The 25,770-nt window shown below is 38.1% G+C and overlaps 1 protein-coding gene across 5 annotated transcripts in view; it reads right to left on the reverse strand.

Annotated features, from left to right (window-relative positions):
- The window catches only part of VAV3 (vav guanine nucleotide exchange factor 3), a 357,610-nt gene that overhangs the window by 63,324 nt on the left and 268,516 nt on the right, over positions 1-25,770 (reverse strand). For all 5 annotated transcript variants that reach the window (XM_082688262.1, XM_082688260.1, XM_082688261.1 and 2 more), the window contains one exon: positions 2,392-2,528. In XM_082688262.1, the coding sequence (XP_082544388.1) occupies positions 2,392-2,528 (137 nt within the window). The remainder of the gene's footprint in view (positions 1-2,391; positions 2,529-25,770) is intronic.

Genomic DNA, 25,770 nt, shown 5'->3' on the forward strand with positions numbered 1-25,770 from the left:
AATAAAAAAGAGAATGATGGCTGCCAGGGACTGGTGTAAAGGGGAAACGGGGCAGTATTAGTCCAAGCGTGCAAAGTTCAAATTGTGCACAGTAAGTCCTAGAGATCGGGGCGCCTGGGTGGATCAGTGGGTTAAAGCCTCTGCCTTCAGCTCAGGTCATGATCTCAGGGTCCTGGGATTGAGCCCCAATCAGGCTCTCTGATCAGCAGGGAGCCTGCTTCCTCCTCCCCCCCTGCCTGCCTCTCTGTGTACTTGTGATCTCTCTCTTGTGTCAAATAAATAAATAAAATCTTAAAAAAAAAAAAAAAGTCCTAGAGATCTACTGTACAGCGTAGAGTCTGTGTTTAGTAATCCTGAGTTATATATTTAAAATTATAGTTATTTAATAATCCTGTGTTATATACTTGAAAATCCATTAAGTGGCTAGATCTTAAATGTTATCACATAAGTAAATAAATGAAGAGGGCGTGGAGAACTTGTGGAAGTGAAGGATAGGTTTAGGGCATACATTGTGGTGATGGCTTCAAGGATTTATACTTATCTCCAAGTCTTGTCAAGTTGCAGGCCTTAAATGTATACAGCTTTTTGTATTCTAATTATACAATCAATAAAATGGTTTTTTAAAAAATAAGAACTATTGTTACACAAAGCAACATGGTTTAATCTCAAAATAATTATGCTGAGTGAAAAAAGCCATACAAAAACTAATAGTTACTGTATGATGCGGTATATAAAATTCTTTTTTTTTTAATGTACTCTATTAAGATTTTGAAAAATGCGAACTCATAGCCTGAAAGCAGAACAGTGCTTGCCTGGGGATTGAGGAAGGGCAACAAGTAGAAGCATGAGAGAGAAATTACAAAGCAGTACACTCAAAAACTTTGGGGGCTGTTTTTATCATCTTGATTAATGATATTTCACTTGTATATTCATTTGTCAAAACTTATCAAATTGTACACTTTAAATACGTGCAATGCACTATGTATCGCAACATTTTCTTTTTTTTTTTTTTTTTAAGTGGTATTAGTTTCTGCCAGAGACTACATTATAAATAGGGCATAAGGAGGGCGAGATGAAGTACGGACTACTCTCTTAGCTTTAGACTGGAAGAGGGAGACTAAAATAGCCAGATAGAAAGTTGGGTTAATGTATTTTAAGATGGGAGGAGTTAAGTATATTTATTTGCCACAGAAAAGAAGTAAGTGGAGAGAACAGAGTTGAAAACGTAGGAGTCAAGAGTCAGCTGATTGTGGGCTGAAAAACCTATGAAGAAAAAGAAGTCTTGAGTAGGAGGAATCTTACAGGTACACAGGCAGGTATATTTTGTTTTGGGGGTGGAATGTGCAGGACTAGACTAAAGAGTCGGTAGAGTTTCAGTTGTTCATTCTATCTCTTCAGTTTTTGGAAAGAATGAGGTATGAGAGAGTTGGGATATGAAAGAGGAATAGTGGAGTTCTGGAAGACCCACTGGCCACAGCACTGGCTACAGTGGTTGGAGAGAAATTTACATCTAGGAGCATTCATCTGTGACAGAATGGCAGACCATAAATATTTTAAGTCAACAAAATAACTATCATTTATGCATGTACACAATCGATTATTATCTACCAGTTCTTCCCTGCTCTCTCTGCCCCTAACCAAATTTCACTTCTGTGCTAATCTTTCCACTGAGCCCATGCCCTTTTCCCTCAATACACATTTTAACAAACTCTTTAATTTTATTGGGAAGTACTTCTAACATACACATGAAAATAGAGAATACTTTAGTGAACAGCAATATTCTACCATCCAGCTTTATCAAATCTCAACACTATACCACACTGCTCTCACCTAACACAATCCTTAGACCAAATACAGGGTTACTGGACAAGAGAGGTTTCATCACTAGCAAACCTCAACAGGCTCACTTACTTTTCACATTTCATACATTTCATGAATAATGCCCAGAGCACCTCTGAGAACTTCAGCATTCCTGTGGGTAGGCACAAATCAAATATGGCCAGAAATGGCCACTGGCAAGCTAATTAGGTGGTTCCCCTGAAATGAACCATTAATATGTTAAAGCAATGCAAATTAGATCACACCCACAGGTCCTAGGCCTGGAAAAAAATGCTCTGGCAAAGTACGAATTTTTAATAAAAATGGTAATTATGATTCACAGCACGGATCCTATTTTTCTTTAGCATTCTTACATTCACTGCCACTTTGGCATTGGTAAACATGGGAAGGCTAATAAAAAATATTTTTCCCTACCTCATGTAAAATTTCTGAAGCTGAAAGCACGAAGTCAGTTTCTAAAGAAAGAGCTTTATTCTTTAAGCAGCCATAAATCTTCCATTAAGTAGAAACAAAAACCAAACCAAACCACGGTCCAAATGACAGAGATCTTACCTGCCAGAACAGACTGTGGGCATCTCCTCTCAGAAGTTCGACTGTATCCCCAGCCTGGATATGCAGTGGGGGTCCTTCATGATGAGCTGGGAGTGGTACTCCTGTATAGTTCTTAATGACCTGCATCTTTGGTAAGCCTGAAAATAAGCAACACAACTTTTAGAATTGAGAAAATAATGACATGTGAGGCTTGAATATACTTTAAAGTAAGAACAAGGCCATTAACATTACCAAGGTTTAATAGCACCAAGGCCATGTAAGCATTTGAAGTAACTACAATGGAATGCTTTTCAACCTTCTTATTATTTGAGAAGGTAATGGAATAAGACACATATTTATCTCCTGATCCCTTACATACTTTTCCTCTCCCTCACCATCAATCTCTTTTTAGTTGAAAAAATATTTCTTTCAGCTGATGCCTGCTTCATAAAAAACATATCACGTACAGTTTAATGGAAAAGAATCAATTTTTTCATCAACTCTATCCTTTCTGCCTATTACTTTCCTCTTGGGCACTGGCTGATTTCATCACTAAGGAGGCTCACCCTTTCTGTGTATGTATCACAGTGCCCAGTATAAGGCTCATATCTTAAGGTTATCTTTGTAATTCAAAAGCAAAAAGGTGATGGATGTGCCACCGCAATACTTAAGACATTTATATGGAGGAATTCTTCAGGCTCAAATTTAGGTTTGCAAAACAGACCCAATAAAAGGAGCATGTCTAAGCCAATAGCATCAACAACACTTGAAATACAGATCCATCCTTTTTCTTTGTATTTCAAAGAATGTGCAATGAAGGTCTCAGTTCAATATTTCATTTTTGAGAACAGCTTCAACTGCACCCAAGCCTAACTACACCAATACTGGTCACGAATGGACAACTTCACAGTCACCTTTTCATTTATAGGTGAGATGCTCCCTCCTGTAAGAGAGAACACTCATAAACATGACATTTGGTGCACATTCAGGGACTCGAGCCATTGCTTATTACACATGCCAAGACTTTTTTATTCCAATGATGGACCATGGTAAAGCTGCAACTTGCTGGAAATGCTATGCCCAATAGAGTAGGAACATGCGTGGTGGTCCTTCAGTTCTAGATGTCCAAGTTACCTAGAAAAGGTTGTCCAGGTTACCCAGACCTCAATACCTACATGAAATGCTCCTGCAAACAATTTAATAGAGTCCTCATAATCCTCTTTCAGCAACCATCCCAGAAGGAAGAAAGCAAGTAGAGCTGCAAATTAGGCAGAACTGAATAGCATTAGTCAAGACCTTCTTATCAACTTATCCATCAGAAGGCAGGAGGACTGAAAAACGTTGGACCCTTCACCCCAATTTAGCTGCTGTAACTGCTGAGGCATGTTACAAGTTGCTACATCTCCCCTTTGCTTCAGTTCTTGCGCCCCAGAACCCCTGGAGGGATGACTTTCATCCCACATCTTTCATGGAGTGTTTCCCGACCAGATGCCCTTACACAAACAGCAGACTTGATTGTCCTTCCCAAAAACAACACTCAACAGAACTCTTCTCAGTCAAGTGTTTATCAGACTTGCTTTCAACACACAGTATATGCCTTGAGTAGAGAAAAAAGCTTATTTTATGTTTTCTATCAAGTTGCTGTTGTTTATTTTACATGAGACCTAAATATTTCCTGCACACAACGGATTTAGAAGTTCCAAAGATGGAAGAGGATGCAGCCTAAAGTAGAATTTTAATCTGGCCTGAACAACAGTTATTCCATGTTGGGGGGCCAGAGTTGTGGTTAGCCTCGGTTTTTTGTTTTGTTTTGTATTGTTTTTTAAATATTTTATTTATTTATTTGAAAGAGCGAGAGAGATCACAAGTAGGTAGAGAGGCAGGAAGAGAGAGTGGGGGAAGCCGGCTCCCTGCTGAGCAGAGAGCCCGATGTGGGGTTTGCCTATCCCAGGACCCTGAGATCATGACCTGAGCCGAAGGCAGAGGCTTAACCCCCTGAGCCACCCGGGGGCCCCTAGCCCAGTTTTGTTGAACATTCTTAGAATAAGGAAAGCATTTCATTAGTAGGCCCCCTTGATAATTTGTTTTTATGTCAATTTTAAAATAAAGGCTGAAGACAAGGAATAAGAGTTTTTAAACCTGAAATAACTGATGTGGCCTCAAAGACTGGGACCAGTGAAGTGCCTGGAAGGACTCTGGCCTTCTCTGCAGTAGATCCACAGAGACAAAACCAAGCAGTGCCTGATGGAAACAATACATCTGTGATTGCCAACATGCCCAACTTAGTCCATTCTCAAGAACATGGCTGAAAAACCATAAAGTGTCTAGAGAAAAAAAATTAATGAGATCTCACCAACCATATATAAATTAGGGGTTAACATATGGCATACCCAGGTGACAAAGAAGGCTGCGAAATGTAAGACATGGAACAATGCTGCCTTATTTATCTTTTTTTGATGGAAAAAAATGCCCATCACATAATGGAATGCCCATTACACAAAGCCTACTAAAACCTTACTTAAAATTTGAAGTCTTACATATATTATTATGCTCTGGTCAGGAAATGAGGCCTTAGTAGTCTTAAAGCTTACTTAGAACTCAGTCGTCTTTGAAATGATGGACTTGGTTTTTTTTAGTCTTACTTACTGCTAAATTTTTCGTTCACTGTATCTCTTTTGCTATAACTTTCTTCTTGGTTATGAACTTCATTTGGGAAGTTGATCTAGTAAGCACACTAGCATAGGGTATGTTGCTGACCTCATTCCTAAAACAGAATTGTGTGCTCTTTGCCAAGAGTGATGGTTGAGCCTAGGTAATAGTCAAAAAGACATTGCTACTTACTTGAATTTAGCCATAAATGACTTTCAAAATAACAGCATTTATTTGATTCACTTTTTATTTTTTTTTTTTTTTGTGGGATGAGTTAGAGTTTATAATGGAATTTATATTTTTTAGTCATTTGTTAGAATAATCTCTGGCTATTTACTTCTGATAGGTCAGCACTTCCCACTTCAGGATGATCTGTCATCAGGTCAACAGGGCTCCAGAGATCAAAGAATAAAAGGGATCAAGCAAGGCCACTGTGACATAATGAATTCTGACACCTTGACCTTGTCACTGGTGCTTGCATATATATAATAGGAGTGCTAGGATACTGGTGTTCCCAATGGCTTATATTCCTCCTTTTTATAAAAAGAAAGAAAGAAAGAAAGAAAGAAAGAAAGAAAGAAAGAACAGACAGATAGACATGGTAACATCGTCAAGAAGGTGAACATAATCCCATTAATGGATAGATAAAAATGCAATTAAAATAAGAAGAGAGATTGGGTTAAACTTCATGTCAGCACTCAACCATCAATATAATTGTTAACACAGTCTAAACGCCAGGCAGGCATCACACTCATAAAATGAGATCAGGAATGGAGAAGAAATTAGATTTACAGATCCTCATATTTCAAATAGCCATTTAGTGTTGATTTACTGCGGGTTTTCCTCTCTCCTTATAAAATATTCCTGACAGGTTCTTTTTAAAAATTTTTTTTAATTTTAAATTTTTAGTTTTTTATTAACATATAATGTATTATTAGCCCTAGGGGTACAGGTCTGTGAATTGTCAGGCTTACACACTTCACAGCACTCACCATAGCCCATACCCTCCCCAATGTCCATAACCCAGCCACCCTCTCCCTACCCTCCTACCCTCAGCAACCCTCAGTTTGTTTTGTGAGATTAAGAGTCTCTTGTGGTTTGTCTCCCTCTTCCTGACAGGTTCTAACCTCTCTTTAAAAATGTCCAGCAGAGAATATTCACTACATGATACTATATACCCAAATGAGTTATCATTGGAGTGTATAGTTTATTAACAAACCCTATCTAAAATTTACTCCAAAATCTCTGTGTAACTTCTCTCCACTGACCTGCCTCCTTTTATCTGGAGTTATGCTGGCGGTGGCAAATCTCCTTTTTTTTTTTTTTTAAAGATTTTTTATTTATTTATTTGAAAGACGGAGATCACAAGTAGGCAGAGAGGCAGGCAGAGAGAGAGAGAGAGGGAAGCAGGCTTCCTGCGGAGCAGGGAGCCTGATGCGGGGCTCGATCCCAGGACCCTGAGATCATGACCCAAGCCAAAGGCAGCAGCCCAAACCACTGAGCCACCCAGGCGCCCCAAATCTCCTTTTTATACGTTAGCCTTTCAAAATTTGTTCAGGCTTAAAATCCCTAGTTATTCATATTTTCCTTTAGCTATTCATACATCAAGGAATTCTAAAATGCAAAGCATTATAAATCTACAAAAGTTGATGACAGTTTTCCTCGCTAACTCTGATCAAACAGAAATAAATAACCAAAAGTTATTCTAAAAACTGATTTTAAAAATATAAATTCCATTATATTATAAAATTGCAACTTATCCCAGAAAACAGCTTCTTTCCTCGTGGGTAACACAGACCCAAGCATTGTTCAGTTTCTTTCTGCTCCAGAATAGCATTTATAGTGCACAGACTGGTTTAGTTACAGGGCTGCTCATCAAAAATCTGAAAATTTATCATGCAACTACCTTCAGATATTAAATGCAAAAAATCACATATAATTCCCACATGTACAGTTAAGCAATGTAGGAAGTTCCCGAAACTTTATATAATGACTTATCTTTATCTAAAGGAATATAATTAAAATGGCTAAGACTAATTAGTGCTCCTGCCAAATGTTATTTTAGCTTGTTTCATTCCCTACAGCAAATACTTTGCTGTGCAGCTAACTACATCCTTGATATATAACTTCTGGACAGTTTTGCCCTTTAACTTTTGTTCACACTAGTCATTATACTTAGTCTTAAATCAGACAAGTTTCCCAAGTCATCTTATGCATGAGTTAACAAACTGAAGAATCGGCAATATTAAAATTATGGCTATACTCCAGTACCAGTCATCAGGTTCCAGTTAAATAAAACTGAAGCCAATGTAATTACAAGGCATGCTAGAGCTTTGCAAAACAATATGCAAGTGAAAGGGATCTGAAGCAAGATTTCCTTCCAAGTTTGAATCCAATGCCACTAAGAATGACACATGCCAAGAAATTTTTTAAAAATAATTTTTTAGGGGCGCCTGGGTGGCTCAGTGGGTTAAAGCCTCTGCCTTCAGCTCAGGTCATGATCCCAGGGTCCTGGGATGGAGCCCCGCGTCAGGCTCTCTGCTCCGCGGGAAGCCTGCTTCCTCCCCTCTCTCTCTGCCTGCCTCTCTGCCTACATGTGATTCCTCTCTCTCCGTCAAATAAATAAAATATTAAAAAAATAATAATAATAAGGGGCGCCTGGTGGCTCAGTGGGTTAAGCCGCTACCTTCAGCTCAGGTCATGATCTCAGGGTCCTGGGATCGAGCCCCACATCAGGCTCTCTGCTCAGCGGAGAGCCTGCTTCTCTCTCTCTCTCCCTCTCTCTCTCTCTCTCTCTGCCAGCCTCTCTACCTACCTGTGATCTCTGTCAAATAAAATAAAAAAACTTAAAAAATAATAATTATTATTATTATTATTAAAGTTAATTCTAAGCAAAACCCTATCTAAAAGTTTGCCAGATATAAACTATTTCATGAACAATTTTCATATAAACCCTCAAAATTCAATGAACAGCCTGCTGTACCACTATCAACCACTTGGCTTCTGAGAAGAGTGATGGCCACAACATAGATTAGTGTTTATACACAGTGCTGATATCACTGTCCTAACGCAACGGGCTTCCCCGGGGCAATAACTTAGAGAAGAGTTAGATAAATGGGCTGTCAGTAAGGTGCTGGCCTTTCACCTCTGAGGCCTAATTTAAAAACTAAACACAGCCACATTAAAAAATAATTACTTCTACAAGATGTCAGAGAATATATTGATTTACCCTGGGAAGCTGATTACAAGCATCACATATTCATTCCTTTCTTCAATGCCCTGAGCACCCCATGAGTTCTGAGCATGGTAGACTGACAACCGAGCAAGGACGTGTTTCTTGCCCTCAAAGAGCCTACCATCTACTGATGAGGCAGGTAAACCCAAACACAATACAACTAACTGGGCATAGGCTCTGGTCCAGCAGGAAATTTTTCAAAATATGCCTGTCAATAAAAATTTCAGGGCATGTATTTTGTAAGTCTCTAGTCGAACCCTGAAATCTACTTTTATGTTGCTATAAGTTTCCTAGGTGTGGTTTCCAAATCCTGGCTAGGTTTAGAAATCACACTTTGTGGGTGCATGAGCAATTCATCATGACCAACAACCAGTGGTTCCAAACATGCTTTTGAAAAAGCTGCGGCAAAATAACACCTTGCCAGCTAAATCCTTTTAACATTAATGTCTGGGCTCTTCCTGACAGAAGTTCACAATCGAACCATCATGTCTGGTCACCAGACTGAGCAGAATGAGCAGTGGGCAAGGTAGGTAGCTAGGATGCTGGGCTTCCCCTGCCTACCACATCTCCAACCAAGCAGTGCATTTCCACTTACTTGTTGGTCTTCATAGAGAAGCAAAAGGAGGCTCATAATGGAAACCATCTGTTACAATAGAAACAGACAATTTGGTGGAAAACAAACTGGTCTAAAGAACTAATTGTTCACGAAGGGAACACTCCCTTATCAATGGCTTCAAAAATTTTCACCCAGAGAAGGCTACTCTTTCCTTTTAAAAACAATGATGAATCAGATGAAAACTAATTCTCATATGAAAACAAGGATCAGACAGAGATACGTCCCTCCACTTTATTACACTGACTACTCACTGTTTGGCACTACTTACAGGAGTATTAGTAAATCAGGGGTGAAACATATAATACCTTTTGAAAGTTTTTTTTTCCCCCTCCACTCACTAAAAAGATTATATAGGCTACCAAACATAAAACTCACAACAAAATTTCACATGTTATTTTAAACTCCACACAAATTTAATATTCTGTTCCACCAAATATGTGTGTTTTCGTGAAAAGAAAAGTTTCCCTAAAATCCTTAAGTAAGATTAAAGCTCTACAAGAATGTGCCATTTGTCAGACCCCTCAAAAATGACCCCTGGTCAGGGGTGTGAGGAGTCCAGTTAAAAACAACTTGAGCTAACACAACATCTTCTTTGAAGATAGAAGAAAGAACACAATCACATGATTTCAAAGTAAGAACTTTACCACCTACTCGAACCACCTCATCTTCTACCATATAAAACTAAAATTCAAAGTGGTAAATAAAAATGTCTGAGGTCAAACAGCTGGCTAGAAGCAGAACTGTAACTAGAACCCCATACACCAACTTCAGTTCTCCTGGCTGAAGGCTCGTCATTGTCTGGAATCTGCAGGGACCAGGACTGTGGCAGAGAAGAAGTTTCCTATACATGTTTGGGGATCATCTGAATCCCTGTTGGGTGTCCAGCATTATCCTGGGAAGCAGGAGAAGAGGTAGAACTCTCCTTCAAGTGGTCAAAGACTGTGTGCTCCCCAAGATTAGGTGAATTCTAGGAGGAAGTAGAGAGTCCTACTGGTATATTCTAAAGACAGGGCTTCAAATCTCCTCAATGACCAGAACAAAATGCCTGGACTCGACAATCAACAGTACTTTCAGTGACTGATACGTCCTCATACAGTTCTGTAGACCTGTGGACAAGTAGCCACATGTGGTTCTTTCTACAGAAAGTTTTAATCACATAAACCACATCATTCTGCTATTATGACAGCACCTGAGTACCTCAGGGAGGTTAGTGATTAAGCCAAAGGTTGTAATAAAGCTGCTGAACATGTGAGGCGGCTTGAAAGAAGACAGTCCAAAGGGCCAGTCCTCAATGGAAAGTGAGAAACAAGCCAATCGTATTTGCTCCTATAGAACATGAAAGCAGGATGCAGATACATCCAGTCAGCAGGGAACCATGGTTTCTGACTCCTGACAAGAGGTGACTGGCATCACTAGTTTCCAGAATTGTTGGTCCTGAAAGAATACCATAAAGCCTGTTGAACTCCTCCCCTTCATGGCAAGCACTGAATCCTGGAGTGACTGCTGATGGAGATGTCCTGAGCCATTTTCTTTCCATTCTAGCAAAACCCCTGCCCCCAAAGCAACAGAGCATGTTTCTTTCTTGCAACCACTCTGAACATTTAACAGTCCAGTCCTTAAGGATATCTAAAGGAGAAGACAAAATATAAGCAAAAATGGTTAAGGGCACTTTGCAATAACCTAGTTTTCATTTTTTATTCAATGAGTTCATTCATTTATTCAACATATATTTACAGATCTTCCATGTGCAGATACTGGCCTAGGTACAGGGAATGCAGCTGTAAATACGACTGACATGTTCTTCTCTCACAAAGTTCGTATTTTAGCAGAGACAACAAACATAAAAACAAATGGACTAAAAAAAAAAAAAATGGACTGATGTCATACCAGATAGATCTATTATAAGGAATCATTTAGAAACAGGTATGGGATTAGAGAGTGACCAGGTTGTGGGTAGGGCTGAAGGTGGGAGGTTTCTTTAGGAGAAGAAATCCTAAGGCCTGAGGAGAAAGAAGTAATTATTTGGGAGGGGCTGTGGGAGGGTTGGATTTAACAGGCAAGTTGAACAATAAACATGAAGACTGAGACTGAAAAGAGCTTGAAGTTCACCAGGGACAGGAAAATGGTCAGTGACATTGCATGAAAGCAATTAATGAAATTCAAAACTGATATACATAGTCTTGATGGTCTACCTTATTTTATCACTCCTTTCACATATATATCCCCTTGAAAATTTTTTAAAGATTTTTTTTTTAATTTATTTGACACAGAGAGAGAGAGAGAGGCCGCAAGAGAAGGAACACAAGCAGGGGTAGTGGGAAAGGGAGCAGCAAGATTCCCCACTGAGCAGGGAGTCCAATGCGGGGCTCAATCTCAGGACCCTGGGTTCATGAGCTAAGCCAAAGGCAGACGCTTAATGACGGATCCACCCAGGCACCCTATCCTGTCGAACATTTTGAGATCTATTGAATAGGTCAGAGGTGCTCATTAACATGCTACGTCTTCTTCCTGGCATCTACTTGCTGTTGTCTGCACACCCAGATCATGCCACCCCCAAGAGGGGAACAATGTGACTTACTCCTCTTGTTCTTTGAGACTCACACAGCACTCCTGCTGAGAAACCTACTATCATTCTCTGAAGTGTGGGTTAACTGCCTGAAACAGACAGTCCCTGAGATGCTCATACTCACCACTCTACCACCACTTATTGCATCAAAGTTACTCAGCCAGTACAAAACATACACACTAGGGGAGAAGCATATTTCTATGTAGAGTTGATGTATGCTGGACTGTGACCACCTTGGTGACAAAGATTAGATTCTCTATCTCAATGAATTCTTTTGGAAGAAAGAAATAAAAATGGTTAGCTCTTCCTCTTTCCCAGGAGCCATCTTTCCAAACACGCGCATACACACATTGGATCGCACCTCCAAAGTGGCTCTCTCGTCAACCATTTCTTTTCATCTTTATTACTACCTCTTGGGTCAAGCATTAGCCTTCAAATTGACCTTTACTAATCCACTCTTACAATGCTCAACTGTCCTTCACACAGCCATACTACTGACTTTTTAAAAATATAAATTCTATAATAGCATTCTCCGATTTAAAATTCTTCCCACTGCACTGAGAATTAAATCCGAGCTCTTGGACCAAACCTACCAGACCATATATTTCCTGGCCCCTAAAATGTTCCAATCATCTTGTTCTAGTTGCATACTTGCATACTCTTTTTCACTATAACTGGCCTTTTTTGTATTTGCTTAAACACCTGAGCAAGGGCATACACCCAAGACAGTCTATATTATGAACACTAATTCGTAACTCATACAGTGATTTGTTTACCTCTTACGTCTCCTCTCCTGTTCTATATATTTGTATTGCCTAAGTCTGCATAATCAACATTTTCATAATCAAATTTAGCTTTTAATAATAAAAATGTTCAGTTTTTGTTGGACAAACTACCACGTCATAACTAGTTTTGACTTGCTTTTAACTGTATTCATTTGTGTTTTTACTTATAACTATCAATAGGCTACATGTAACTGAAATTTTTCAGGAAATGAAAATTTTAGTGTACAAAATTGTGAACATATTTCGTAAAAGTCCTTAATAATGACTCTCTTAATAATTTGTATTCATCCTAAATATTAAGTCAGGTAACTTGCATCATTTATGGGGAAAATACTTCATTACTATATGCTCAATTGCTGAGCTGGCATAAGATAACACAAGTTCTGGCAAAGAAAGGAGCATATACTTTCTAAAATAGTATGTTCTAGTCTCATCTTTCCATTCCCCTGGACCCTCTTTATTATTCTCTTTTCTCTCAACCTCTCTCCTTCCTGTGATAAACTTGCTTGAGTAGTAGGGTACAAATTTAGTTGTATTCCCAAAAGATTCAGATGTCTGCAGATATGGTTTATGGATTTATAAGTTAAAATGAAGAGCACGTGTAATTGGTGTTACTGACTGGCAAACTTTGAGAGAAAACAAAGGTCTCTGGACCATCACTTCAATATGTCAATTTTTTGTTTTGTTTTGTTTTGTTTTGTTTTGTTGTTTTTTTGAGTCCAGGAGCCCTTAGATCAGAGACCTACACTCAACAGATCTACATAAAAATGCACACAGATTGCACAATCTCTTCACCCTTCTTATAAACATTCTTCTGTAATAAACTTCTGAAATAGGACGACAGAAGAGCAGGAGAGCCATTTCCTCTTTATAAAATGGCACTATACTGAAATTATTAACTTGGAAAAATGTCCAACCTGCTAAGTCTTTAAAACTTGCATGAGCTCACTTCCAAACAGCACCCACAACCATCCCAACAGCTGGCAGGTAGCTCTGAGGTTTAGTCTCTCCCCTGTTGTTACCTTGATTTTTTTTTTTCCCCTTCTTAACCTTTTTGTGAAATGAAAAAGTGATTCAAGTCAGATGCCACTTCATTACAAATCTTACAAATTTGTATGTGAGCAGATTGAGTAGATAAATGTATCCGTTTGAAATCAAATGAATGTATAACGATTTCTGAAAAACCAGTGATATTTCATAGGAGGCAGCTAGCTGTGTATCTTCATTTGAATGTGGTAAAATTTTTGTGTATATTCCTTTTCACTGGGGCCAAAGATCAATAAGCGACATATTTATAGAAGAACATAGATACACTGAAAACACGGTCCCCATCTCAGGAACATTCCTTCTTAATACTATCTATAGTAAGAAGAGAGAACAGTAGCAGAAACCACACTGTGTTGTGTATTCTTTTGAAATACCAGCGTTCCGATGATGGAGTTGGCTATGGACACTATACACTAGCATGAATAGTGAATCTATAAAAGAAAGTTCTTAGGATAATTTAGTCAAACATTTTCATTTACATATGAAACTATGTGCATTTCCCATCAATGCACCTAACTAGTTAAGAGCAAAAAATGATGTTCTTCTTAACACCAATCTATCACCTAAGTAAGGGTGTGATCCTGGGTTGATTAGGAAAGATAAGCGAAGATTATGGTAAGGTTATACATGCTTATTTCAGATCTTAATACTTAATGAATAAATCACTACCGTTCCCCCACAGAACCGGGACAAATCAGATTCAAAATATTCCAGGGGCGCCTGGGTGGCCCAGTGGGTTAAGCCCCTGCCTTCGGCTCAGGTCATGATCTCAGAGTCCTGGGATCCAGCCCCACATCAGGCTCTCTGCTCAGCAGGGAGTCTGCTTCCTCCTCTCTCTCTGCCTGCCTCTCTGACTGCTTGTGATCTCTGTCTGTCAAATAAATAAATAAAATCTTAAAAAAAAAAAAAAATTCCAGTGGGAATGCTAGTAAGCAACAACAGACCCATCAAAGTATTATAGGACTGCAGCCTTGGGATTATCATACTGTGAGCATATATTTCACCTCCACCCTATAATTTGATTAGGAATACTAAAAAATTAAGATATTTGCCTATAAGATTTTATCTTTTATAATCTTTCAATGTAAGATATTTGGAAATCTAGGTAGAATATACTGACTTCTGGGAGTGTGAGTGTGTGTGTGTGTGTGTGTGTGTGTGTGTGTGTGTGTTTTGCCCTTCCAGCTCTTCATTTTTTCCCTCCTTCTGCTATCAGTTCAATACTATGCTCTACCTGGTCTTTTTCTTTTTTTTTTCCTGGTCTTATTTTCCTTAAGGTTAGTCTTATTCTCTCCTTGAATTTTTAGCTTCCTACCTTTTTTATCTAAACAAAAAGCTGCTGTCACCAACCTAAGTATCAGAATTGTTATGGTTTCAACTTGTTAAATTTAGCATAATAAGCTATTTAAATGGTTAGACACACAGTTGCTTCCAATCATCTGAAAAATAATAAAAATGAAATGGAACTCACATCCTAAAGATATAATAAAAAATATAAAAGTGGTAATTATTAAAATGTAGAGTGTAGGCTACAAAGAAAACGACAAATGTTAAAATATTAAGAAATTGTACTAAGGAGTTGTGAATCATCCAGAAGGCATTACACTGGTTAAAACAGGATTATGCACAGAAAATATACTAAAATAGAATTTTCTGTTTGCCTTACTTCTCAATCAGTAACACTTAACACAAAGTTCACATGTAATTACAGTCTACGAAAACACCTGAATATAACACATAATTTACTAATAGCACACTTAATTTTAAAACCAAACCACTGATTTCTCACTAACTTTATACACCAGGAAAAACAGCTGACCCTAAAAATGATCATCTCCTGAGTTCTTGGATGGAGTCTGATCATTTCTTGTATACATTTCTTGCTCCTTAATTAAGCAAACTCCTCTAGACAATGAACAAAATGCCTCTTTCTGGGGCTCCTGGGTGGCTCAGTGGCTTAAGCATCTGTCTTCAGCCCAGGTCATGATCTCAGGGTCCTGGGATTGAGCCCCACATTGGGATCTATGCTGGGCGGGGAGCCTGCTTCCCCTCTGCCTGTTGCTCTGCCTACTTGTGATCTCTCTACTTCTGTCACATAAATAAAAATCTTAAAATAAAAAGTCTCTTTCCTTGCCAATATCTTGGTTTTTATCTCATCATAGAAATGTGATATATCCTGGGTTGGACCATAGGAACTGGCTGCTGTTGAGTATTTTTTAAGTGCAAAGGGCAATTTTCTATGGTTGTACCTAATATGTACCAAAATAATTATTTCAATATACATGCATTGAGTACCTAATATTAACAAAGTCAGAGCAAAGAGGTCTGGTTGACCTCAAGTATGGCAAATAAGCGGCATAACCTTGTGCAGAAAAGAAATCTATATATGGGCACCCACTCTGCGGGGCAACATAAATTAGTAATTCTGTGCAATAAATTCAATAAACATTTGTCGAAGTCCCCGTTTCCATCTCCCTTGGGACTGTAACTCTTTTGAAAACCTAGTTACAGAATTTGATTTCAAGTTCCAACAGTAAGGATATCCTGGTTTGTGTTCTGAAGCTAGGAAATAGAATTTGTGACAGTAGAGATCCTTTTCTTTTTTTCTTGTAAAAACTTTTTATCTCTATATAGAAAACTATATTTTATTCATTACAAAATCCCAAAAGAATTATTTTTGTCTTTAGAGTAGACATGGTCTAAATCATTCATCTTTGTTTTATTAACCTCAAGCACAGTGCTTGGCATGTTGTTAAAACCTGGTAACGAGGAATGATTTATTTTTCAAGAGAATTTTTAACTTTATGAATGCTGAGTATTAATTTTAAAATAAATATAAATGCAAATGGATAAAGATGTGAGATATTTACATATATAAAATGGAATATTATTCAGCCATCAAAAAGCAAGAAATGTGGCCATTTGCAACAATGTGGATGGAGTTAAAGTGTATTATGCTAAGTGAAATAAGTCAGCCAGAGGAAAATAAATACCATATGATCTCACTCATACATGGAACTTAAGAAAGAAAACGGCGGATGGGGGGTGCGCACGCCTGGGTGGCTCAGTGGGTTAAAGCCTCTGCCTTCAGCTCAGGTCATGATCCCAGGGTCATGGGATGGAGCCCTACATCGGGCTCTCTGCTCAGCAGGGAGCCTGCTTCCTCCTCTCTCTCTCTGCCTGCCTCTCTGCCTACTTGTGATCTCTGTCTGTCAAATAAATAAATAAAATCTTAAAAAAAAAAAAAAAAAGAAAGAAAGAAAACAGGGGAACATATGAGAAGGGGCAAAAGAAAAGAGAGAGGGAAACAAGCCATAAATGACTCTTAACAAGAGAGAACAAACTGAAGACCAATAAATTTGTCCCCATTAAAAAAGGTGCTCATTGTCAGATAGTTACTTTGGGGAGAGAAATTAAAAACAATGAAATGGCCATCTATATTCTCTATGTTGGCAAAATATTGTAAATCAATACTGCTAAACACTGTTTAAGATTTAAGGAAACAGGAGATTTTGAACAGGACCTAACAAACAAAATGTTACTATCTATTGACTCTTGTTTCTTCAGATTGCATAAATCTTCTGCCTTTGACTACTCTTAATAATAAACATATCTGCATCTAACATATTTTTGATATGTTTGAAATGTTTCACAAATGTATTTTTGGATTTTATACAAAGCTTCTTTATCTAGTGGTGTACTACTTTGAAGAGTTTTAAATGCCTTTATGAGTTTATCCTATATAATGATGAAGGCTAGATGGAACCCAGAAGAAAGTGTATTTTCAGTGACCGTAAATTAGCAAACACAACTTGCTATGCACTGAAACAGTGCTGCTGCTGCTCTGAACTTTATTGAGATCTCCATCATTAGACAATGTCTGGATTTGTTGAATACTAGGTAATGAATGCAGGCGCCAAGTGCTGAGCTCCTGATTAATGGGAGTTCCTTTTATATAGAAATTAGCTGTGCTGGCTGCAGAGCTGCTTCTCCTCTGTGTCTCTGGCCATCTGTGCCAGTCCTTCAATAACACTCTCAGCAAGGGTCCCTTGCAAAGGGACCAGAAAACGAGTCCCTGTTACTCCTGCGTACCTCACCTCAGCCTCAGCATAACCCATCACACACTTTTCAGGAGAGATGATCATTTCCATTCCTTGAATAATTAAAGTAAGACTTCAGTTTATGAAACAAAACCGTTTAACAAAGGTGAGGTCAATATGGTACACAGTGACATCTATGAGCAAATCCCACATCTATAAAGTCGTGACCTAAAAAAATATATATATATATATTTTTTTTTTTTTAAGCAGAATTTCAAATTTCACAAACCTATGTTCTCTGTACTTTGCCTTTCTGGCTCTCTCAGGTAATAATGAGTGTTCTAGAAGAGGGCAGCCAAGAAAGAATTGTTATACACAGGGACTTAATCCTTCTTGACATTTTGTCCTGAGACTTGCCTCTGGGTATATATTCTCTTAGACACCACAGCGGTTCACATAACCTTGAACATATTACTTTTGATCTCAGTATGACACCTCCACAGAGGTCATCTGAAGTTCCACAGAGCTACAAGAGGTACAGCAAAACACATGATTCAATGCAAATACTGTGACAGAATTTGCATGTGATTCATACAACACATCTTATGATGAAAGTGTAAGTGTGTTAAGTATAAACATGAAACAGCTGAAAATTAAAAGGCAGTTTTCATACTTGTTATTCTTGATATATCCAGGTGCTTCACAGGTACTAATGAAAATGTATGCCCAACAACCTCAGTACTCAGTTTCTTAGTACAATCACACAATAGAAATCGCTAATTGCTCTTAATGCAATCAAACGGGGAAAAAGAACTAGAGATGCTATAGCTAGGATGCTAGTTTTCATTTCGGCATACAATTTATATGAGGATGTGAGCGTTTCATTAAAGATCATTTTGCCTCAATTTTCCTACCGGGCACAATACTTCAATATATCTTCTTAATGGAAAACACATTCTTCTTCAAGTAAATGGTCTCAATAAAGTTACTAACATGTAAATATAGAAAATACCACTATAAAACATAGAGCTAGAGATGAAAAGGCTTGTTACTTCACAAAGCTATACATAGGAAATAGATTAGATAAATTCAAAGAAATTCACTTTTGTAAAGAAATGGCTACAGAGGTTCCTGTCAAGAAAAACCACTTACACTTCCAAGCATCCTACAGATGCCAGCTCTTCATAAAACCAATTAAAAAACAAAAACCCACTTGGGATGCAGAAGTTTCTTCTGTCAGGAGACAGATAATACAGCTGCTTGAGGAAGGGCTTACGTATTTATGTAAATATAACTACATGTAAGTACATAGATACAAAAATATTTTGTTTTTATATAACATTCTGGGAATATTTAGACCTCTAGCCCAGTTTAATCATATTTGTTAAGGAAATCCTCGTGAAGGAGCTATGTATCAGCTTCTATATTAGGTCTTAGGGATACAGGACTACCTGGCTGTTTTCTGTTGAAGGGTTTCTTCTCACATATGAGTTAAAACATAAAGAGTTTTCTGTAAAATCTGTTGCCCTATAAAGGCTCCAATGAGAAACAAACACAAGAGTGGGGAGGGTTAAACCAGACCTTTCTCATGGCCCGTCTTCACCATCTGAATGGACAAAGAGTCAGAATACTAAATGCAAAAAGGCAACCGTTCTATTTTCTTTCCCTGACCTCTACCCAAAAGAAAGCTTCTAAAACATGCCCATATAAGAGGGGAAAAAATCTCTTACAACTGAAATTAAAATTCTTCGGCATCTAAAAAGTATTCCAGTAGATAATCTGATTCACCGTGAATTTCCCCTCTCCACATTTTTCACTTTTAGTTCCAGGCGTGTCGAACTCCGCAATGCTGAGAAAGGGGAATTCCCTTCTTTGCAGACCTTTTCGGCGTAGCTATTCCTCACATGACAGCATCGACGGTGAACACCCCTGTCAAGGTACTAAGCTTGGAGATCTCTTTTTTTGCTGGGCTGAGTTGTAGAATTGTTATTTTCATCTTGATTCTCACAGGAGGGAAGGCATTTTAAGGTTTAGCTCCCTTAATTTTGAAACAAGGTAAATAGAAAAGAAATTAACTCCTGTACCAGTTTTTCTAGCCATCCATCTCTCTCTTCACAGAAAGACACAAAGACACATCAGGCCCCCATAATGACTGGCAGCCTTCCAGCTTCCCTCTTAAACACAGGCCAGCTCTCACTTTACATCCTATTTCCTCCTTTATGAAACTCATCCTTCACTATGGCTACAAAGTAAAGAGGACCCTAGGAGATAATTTATTTGTTGGTATTTTGGATTTCAGCTTCTGTTTGTTCATCTTTTTCTAAGATACCCATTTATCTCCGTATTTATTATTTAAAAATTTTTTTTTCTAAATTCTTAACTTTGTGCTCAGAATGGAAGTAATAAACAAGATAGGTATGTCTTTGCCCTCACAAAACTTGGAAACTGACAGAGACAAAGTTATACAGGCAATTATAATAAAGCATTAGGAGTTGTATGATAGAAAAATTGCAAGTGCTATGGAAACACAAAGCAAGAAAACAATCTCCTCAAGGGTTCAGGGGAGGCACGTACAATGTCGAGAAAAACAGTGTTACTAAAAGAACTTGTCAGCGTGACTATGGCTATGTGATGTGATGTACATGAAAAATTTTTTTCTATAAGAAATGGGACTTTAAAAGCTATTCTTATTAAAATTATAAACATTCATGGAATTTTAAATAACAACAAAAAGTTGATTTTTAAACCATAATTAGGATTATCTTTCAAACATTCATTTCAATACAGTTTATGATATGAAAAACCTGAAAACAATCTAAATGAATAGCAGTAGGGAATTGGTTAAATTAAATCTAGGGTACATCTTTACAATTGAAGAGCAAGCTGAAATTTAAAAATAATGTCATGGAAGACTAGAGATACAGAATTATGTTCAAATAAATTGCTGAGGGGGAAAAAACATGTTACAAAACAGTAGTATATGCAAGACCACCTCAATTATGTTTAAAAACAAAAAGCACACAGAAGCAGAGAAAAAAGTCTGTGAAGACATGTCATATTAATAGTAGTTACATCAGGTTTGTACAATTATGAGAACCTGTTGCTTACCTAAGTGTTCTAATTTGTATAGGGAACCTACGTTTCTTTTGTAAGACTCTTTAATCAACGTTTTTGTTGTTGTTGCTAAACAAAACCCTTCAATAACACCCTGGTTGCCTACAAAATAAAGTCCCAAACTCCTTGTCCTGATCATAAACACAAGCACAACCCAGTGCTCTCCTAATGCGCCATTCCAAATCGCCAGCCCTCAGGGCTGTCTCTAGTCAGTACTTCACCTCTTTGTGACTTAGAATGAGCACCCCCTCTGAGTGAGCGTGGCAGACACTTCTGTATCAAGAAAAAGCCACCCTTCCTTTGGGAAGACACTTTCCCATGCCAGGACCTGCAAGGCCCTGAAAAATGCTGGTTGGAGGTTCCTCTGCCTGGAGATACTCCCCCTGGTTCCACTGTGTTTCCGTCGCCCTCTGAATAACTATTACAGAATTGGTTGAATATAAATTGTGTATTATTATGTTTCCTCCCCACATATATATAAACTTCCCAAGGTCAGGGACCACAAATTATTCTGCTCTCTGTTCTTGGTATGGTGCATGGGTTGAATGCATGAAAGTCTGTGTGAATGTTCATCACTGAAAATTAATTTTAAAAATAATATTAAAAACTTAAAACGTATTTCTTGACTAATTCTGCTTGTACAACTATAATGGCAATTGGGGCCATTTTGTATATATACGTATTACCAAGTTCTCTATTTCAACTGAGGATTGGCTCCTCTTCCCCTCCCCCATTCTTTGTAAACACAGCCCTTCTTTCTTTCTTTCTTTTTTTTTTTTTTTTAAAGAATTTATTTATTTATTTGACAGAGAGACAGCAAGAGAGGGAACACAAGCAGGGGGAGTGGAAGAGGGAGAAGCAGGCTTCCCTCTGAGCAGGGAACCCGATGCGGGGCTCAATCCTAGGACCCCGGGATCATGACCTGAGATGAAGGCAGACACTTAACCATCTGAGCCACACAGGCACCCTGGCTTTAGACTATAAAGCCTCAGAACACAGATCGTGACAACTGTATCATAATCTATACCTAACATATTCTGGAACTCGGTAATAACCAATTTCTCCAACTGTATCTGCCAAGAAAAATAGAGTTGGCACTCTACACTGGTTGGGAGTATTTTTCTCTCCTAAATGAACAGTAATTGGTTAGGTTTTCAAGTCATTATGTGCCTGTAAGCAAAAAATTAAACAGCTTTGAAAGCAAATGAAATTTTAATTAATAATGTGAGCAGCTACTTACATGTTATAGACCTGAAATTTTAAAACCAGAGCACTATACTTAATGTGATTATGTCATTTTATTTTATTTATTTATTTTTAAAGATTTTATTTATTTATTTGACAGAGATTACAAGCAGGCAGGGAGGCAGGCAAAGAGAGAAGAAGGGAAGCAGACTCCCCAGTGAGCAGGGAGCCCGATGCGGGGCTCAATCCAGGACCCCGAGATCATGACCCGAGCTGAAGGCAGAGGCTTTAACCTATTGAGTCACCCAGGCACCCCTGATCATGTCATTTTAAAAAATAAAATGAGTTGGTATGTTTATTCCCACCACTGAATCCACTTTGCAAAATAAGATTCCCCAAAATTATCATTATGAATGCATCTAGTCCTTTCTCCAATTAAAATCATACATTAAAGCATTTTTTTTTTTAAAAAAAAGGTCACAGCTAAGGCTGGAACTTAGAGTAGTTCAAAAATATGCATAGATAAATACCTTCTCAATTCTTATTCTGCTCAATTTGGCTTTCTTAAAGATTTTTAAAATTCTTAAAGAATTTCTATAGGAGGAAAAAAGTGTTGTGCGTGGAGTAGAAACAGTGAGGTCGCTGGGGCCTAAGTTATGTCAGAGCTTTCTAGAGCCCAAAAGCTGCTGTTCCTCAATGATCGGTGTTTCAAGGTCCAATAGTTAGCTTTCCTACTTTAGTAAAAACACAGAGTTGAAGGGGTTTATTCAAGGGCACCGGTCTTATAGTCTCCTATGTCCCAAATCAACCAGACTGACAATTGTTTTAGCAAGAACATTTAGTAACCAAATGGCAGCTCTGTGATATACTGTGCTTTGGACAAAATGCTAACAGAAGCATATTCTCCACGTGTCTGATGGGTAGAAAAAGACATATTAGTCACATAAGTAATGGGCAAGGAAATGAAGCTAAAAGGTTCCAACTCTAAATAACTGCTGTTAAAAATACTGTCCGTCAAAAGCACTGTCAGAATGGGGTGGGTGCTGGTGAGAAAGCAAGAATTCCCCAACACTGAGGGAGACTCCCACCATTCACAGGAATGACATGTACACCTGCCTCCCAGGTATCAGGGATGGCTTTGCCCTGCTGAAGCTTCCCCAGGTTTTTCAATTATTGTTCTTTATAAACCTAATTATATTTCAAATATGCTGAGGAATTTCTGTTTTAAAGACATCTGTGGTAACAATCGTATGAACCAAGGCATGCATTTATAATCGAGATATGAGTTACTAGAGTTCATCCAGTTAGTTAGACTCCATTGGAAACCCAATCCAAAGTTTATGCAATGACTTTTAAAATATGCTTTCTATTTGTGAATGTTCAAATAGAATTTTAATATATGAACTGTTATATTGTTGAACAGTCTTGGGTGAATGTGGGTTATCAAAAAACTTTTTACAATAAAGAAGTTGAAAAATGCACTGTCCTAAATCAAGTATTTCTGGTGGAAAAAAAAATTACTCTTAACAAAATAAATATGCATAGGTTGCACTGGAGGGGCTTTGAAAATATCTATGGGTCTTTTCTTATCTTTCTATGCTTAAAGTTTCTCTAGGTATTTGAAATATAGGTAAATAAGAATAGTACAAAAACATGACTGTATAAATTCCTCCTTCACCAAACATATTAAAAAGTTAGAAGAAGGTGATAGGCAGAATTACATGCATCACGATTTGAGATAATTGCCAATAAAGTGGTCAGAGCTTCAAAAAAATGTCAATTTGCAAAATGGGGAGTTTGCTAGTACTTTACCCCTGCTGAAAAATTTGATTGTCTTGCCTTTCTGTTCCAGCAAATTCCCCTCTATAATTCCAGCAAATAGTGTTATAGTCATATTCTACTGCAGCTATTATAGATCCTAAATGAAACTCCTATTGTTTCAATTTGGCTCTGAGTGGTTGATATTAGAGACAAATGATTTTCACTTAAAGATTCTTGCAAAACTATCAAAATATCACTTTATAAACATGCCTTTGTTCTATACTGCTGTGGGCTTAGAATCTTTTATTCATTGTTCTTGCAATCTGAGAAATATATTAACAAAGTTACTGTAGAATTACCAATATTCAAATACAATGCTTTTCATTGTTTATATATACTAAACTGAAAAGCAAGCATTTAATAAAAATGGGACTGCTGGCCTCAATAGCAAACCACCTTTATAACCTCCAAAATGTGTGTGTACATGTACATAGATATACATGTTATATATGTATATATTTGTATATATGTACACATCTATGTGTGTTTATACAAATATAAAAATATACATGAGCTTATCACAGAAGCTAGACAATCTGCACACCAGAAACCAATTTTCCCTTTGAAAAAGTTGGACTTACAATTCAGTTCGATACATATTTACTGAGCACATACTATGTTCCAATTACTATGAACATAGGTATGGAAAAGATAAGGTTCCAGCTGTTAACTAAGGAGCTTGTGAAAATTTTAGAAAGTAAACATGTATCCAGATTATTTCAAAAAGCAAACAAAAATACTATGGCTTTGTTGTTGTGGGAGAGGAACCCATACAGCACACCAGATAATGTAAGTTCTATAAGATGGGCTTCTAGGAAGAGACAATGACTGAACTGAATTCCAACAGATAAATGACAGAAAGATAAATAGGAGTTACCCAGATAAAGAAGTAGGTAAGGTTATTTTGGCCAGAGGCAAGAGCATGAACCAAGGTATAGAGGCAAGAAAGAATTCAGAGCATGTGGAAAATTACCAGATGTCTGCTATTGCAGAAGAAAAGAAAAGCAGCAGTAAGTTCAGTATGAGCAGGTCTTGGGAGGCTTATATACTTAATACCCGGTAAACTGATTTTGAGGATGGGATGGAGTTTAAGCAGGAGAGGCCAGGTTCTTCTTTAGGTAAATCATTTTTCTGATAGTATGGAGGAAGCAATAAAGGAAACTGGGATCAGAGGCAAGAGGAGCATGTAAGAGGCCATTACAGTAGTCCATATGTTGAATACCAGTTTACTAAATACCCAAGAGGTGTGTATATGTGGGAAAGCCAGGGGGTTGGGAATGGGCCATACCGTGTCAGATAATAAGGAGTATACTGTCTGGGAAGTATCTTAAAACAATAATAAAATGGACTAGAAGTCAGCTTGATTTTTCTTATCACCATGGACCAACAATTTTAAGCAATGTCAGTGACAAAATATGCCTCCTACCACTGCATGAACCGATTGCATTGTACCCCCATCCTCCTTGGTGCTTAACCTGCTGAACACTTTTGGGCAAGGGGTCCTGCACTAAAATTATCTGAGGACTGTAAAGATATAAACCACGTGCTCACCATTCAAGATGCTATGGGTCTAGGAGGGGAGATAAGGCACAGACCTTAATAACCAGAACTCACAAATACACTTTCTATAAATCTGTCCCTGGTCAGTCCCACCATGAGATCAAGGGCAGCAGCTAAACTAGTCTTACCGTATCCTGATTGTGCATGGCCACCTGAGGGCAGGACCTGTCTCCTGCAGGCCGCCACGGGGATCCCCATATCCCAACCTGGTCTGGAAGGGAGGTTATAATCCGTGTCAAGTACTGCTATGGACCTAATGACATTCCTCCCCACTGAAAACTCACAGAGCCAAACCTTCATGGAAGTTTTTCCTATCTTCTTTGTACCCACAGTAATGATACATAAATAAGGAAAGAAATGGCAAAGGATATAATCTCTGTTTAAGGGAGGTGGGAGTAACTGTAAGAAGATGGCACCCAGAATCAAAGCAGGGAGGAGGAGTATTTCTGGAGAAAGCCCCTAAGGTCACTCTGTTCATAAGCTGTGCCACATGGCCTGTGGAGAACAGGCTCTTGTAGCAATGTGTGTTCCCCACACCTTCCTCTTCCTTTCATCACTTCACTGCATCCTCCCTCTGCAACATTACAGAGAAAAATCTTAGGCTATTAAGAACAGGCATTAAAAAATCATCAAATAAATCTAACCCACCTGTTTTCAAGAGTAAAATAAAGCTGATAAACTTACATGACTTACCAGAGTCACACAACTGGCCACTGGCTGTCAGGAATAACCAAGAAAGTGCTTGATCTCAGGGGGAGTAGAGAGAAGATTTAGTGCCTTAT

Source organism: Mustela nivalis, assembly GCF_964662115.1.
Source record: "Mustela nivalis genome assembly, chromosome: 10".
Taxonomy (NCBI): Eukaryota; Metazoa; Chordata; class Mammalia; order Carnivora; family Mustelidae; genus Mustela; species Mustela nivalis.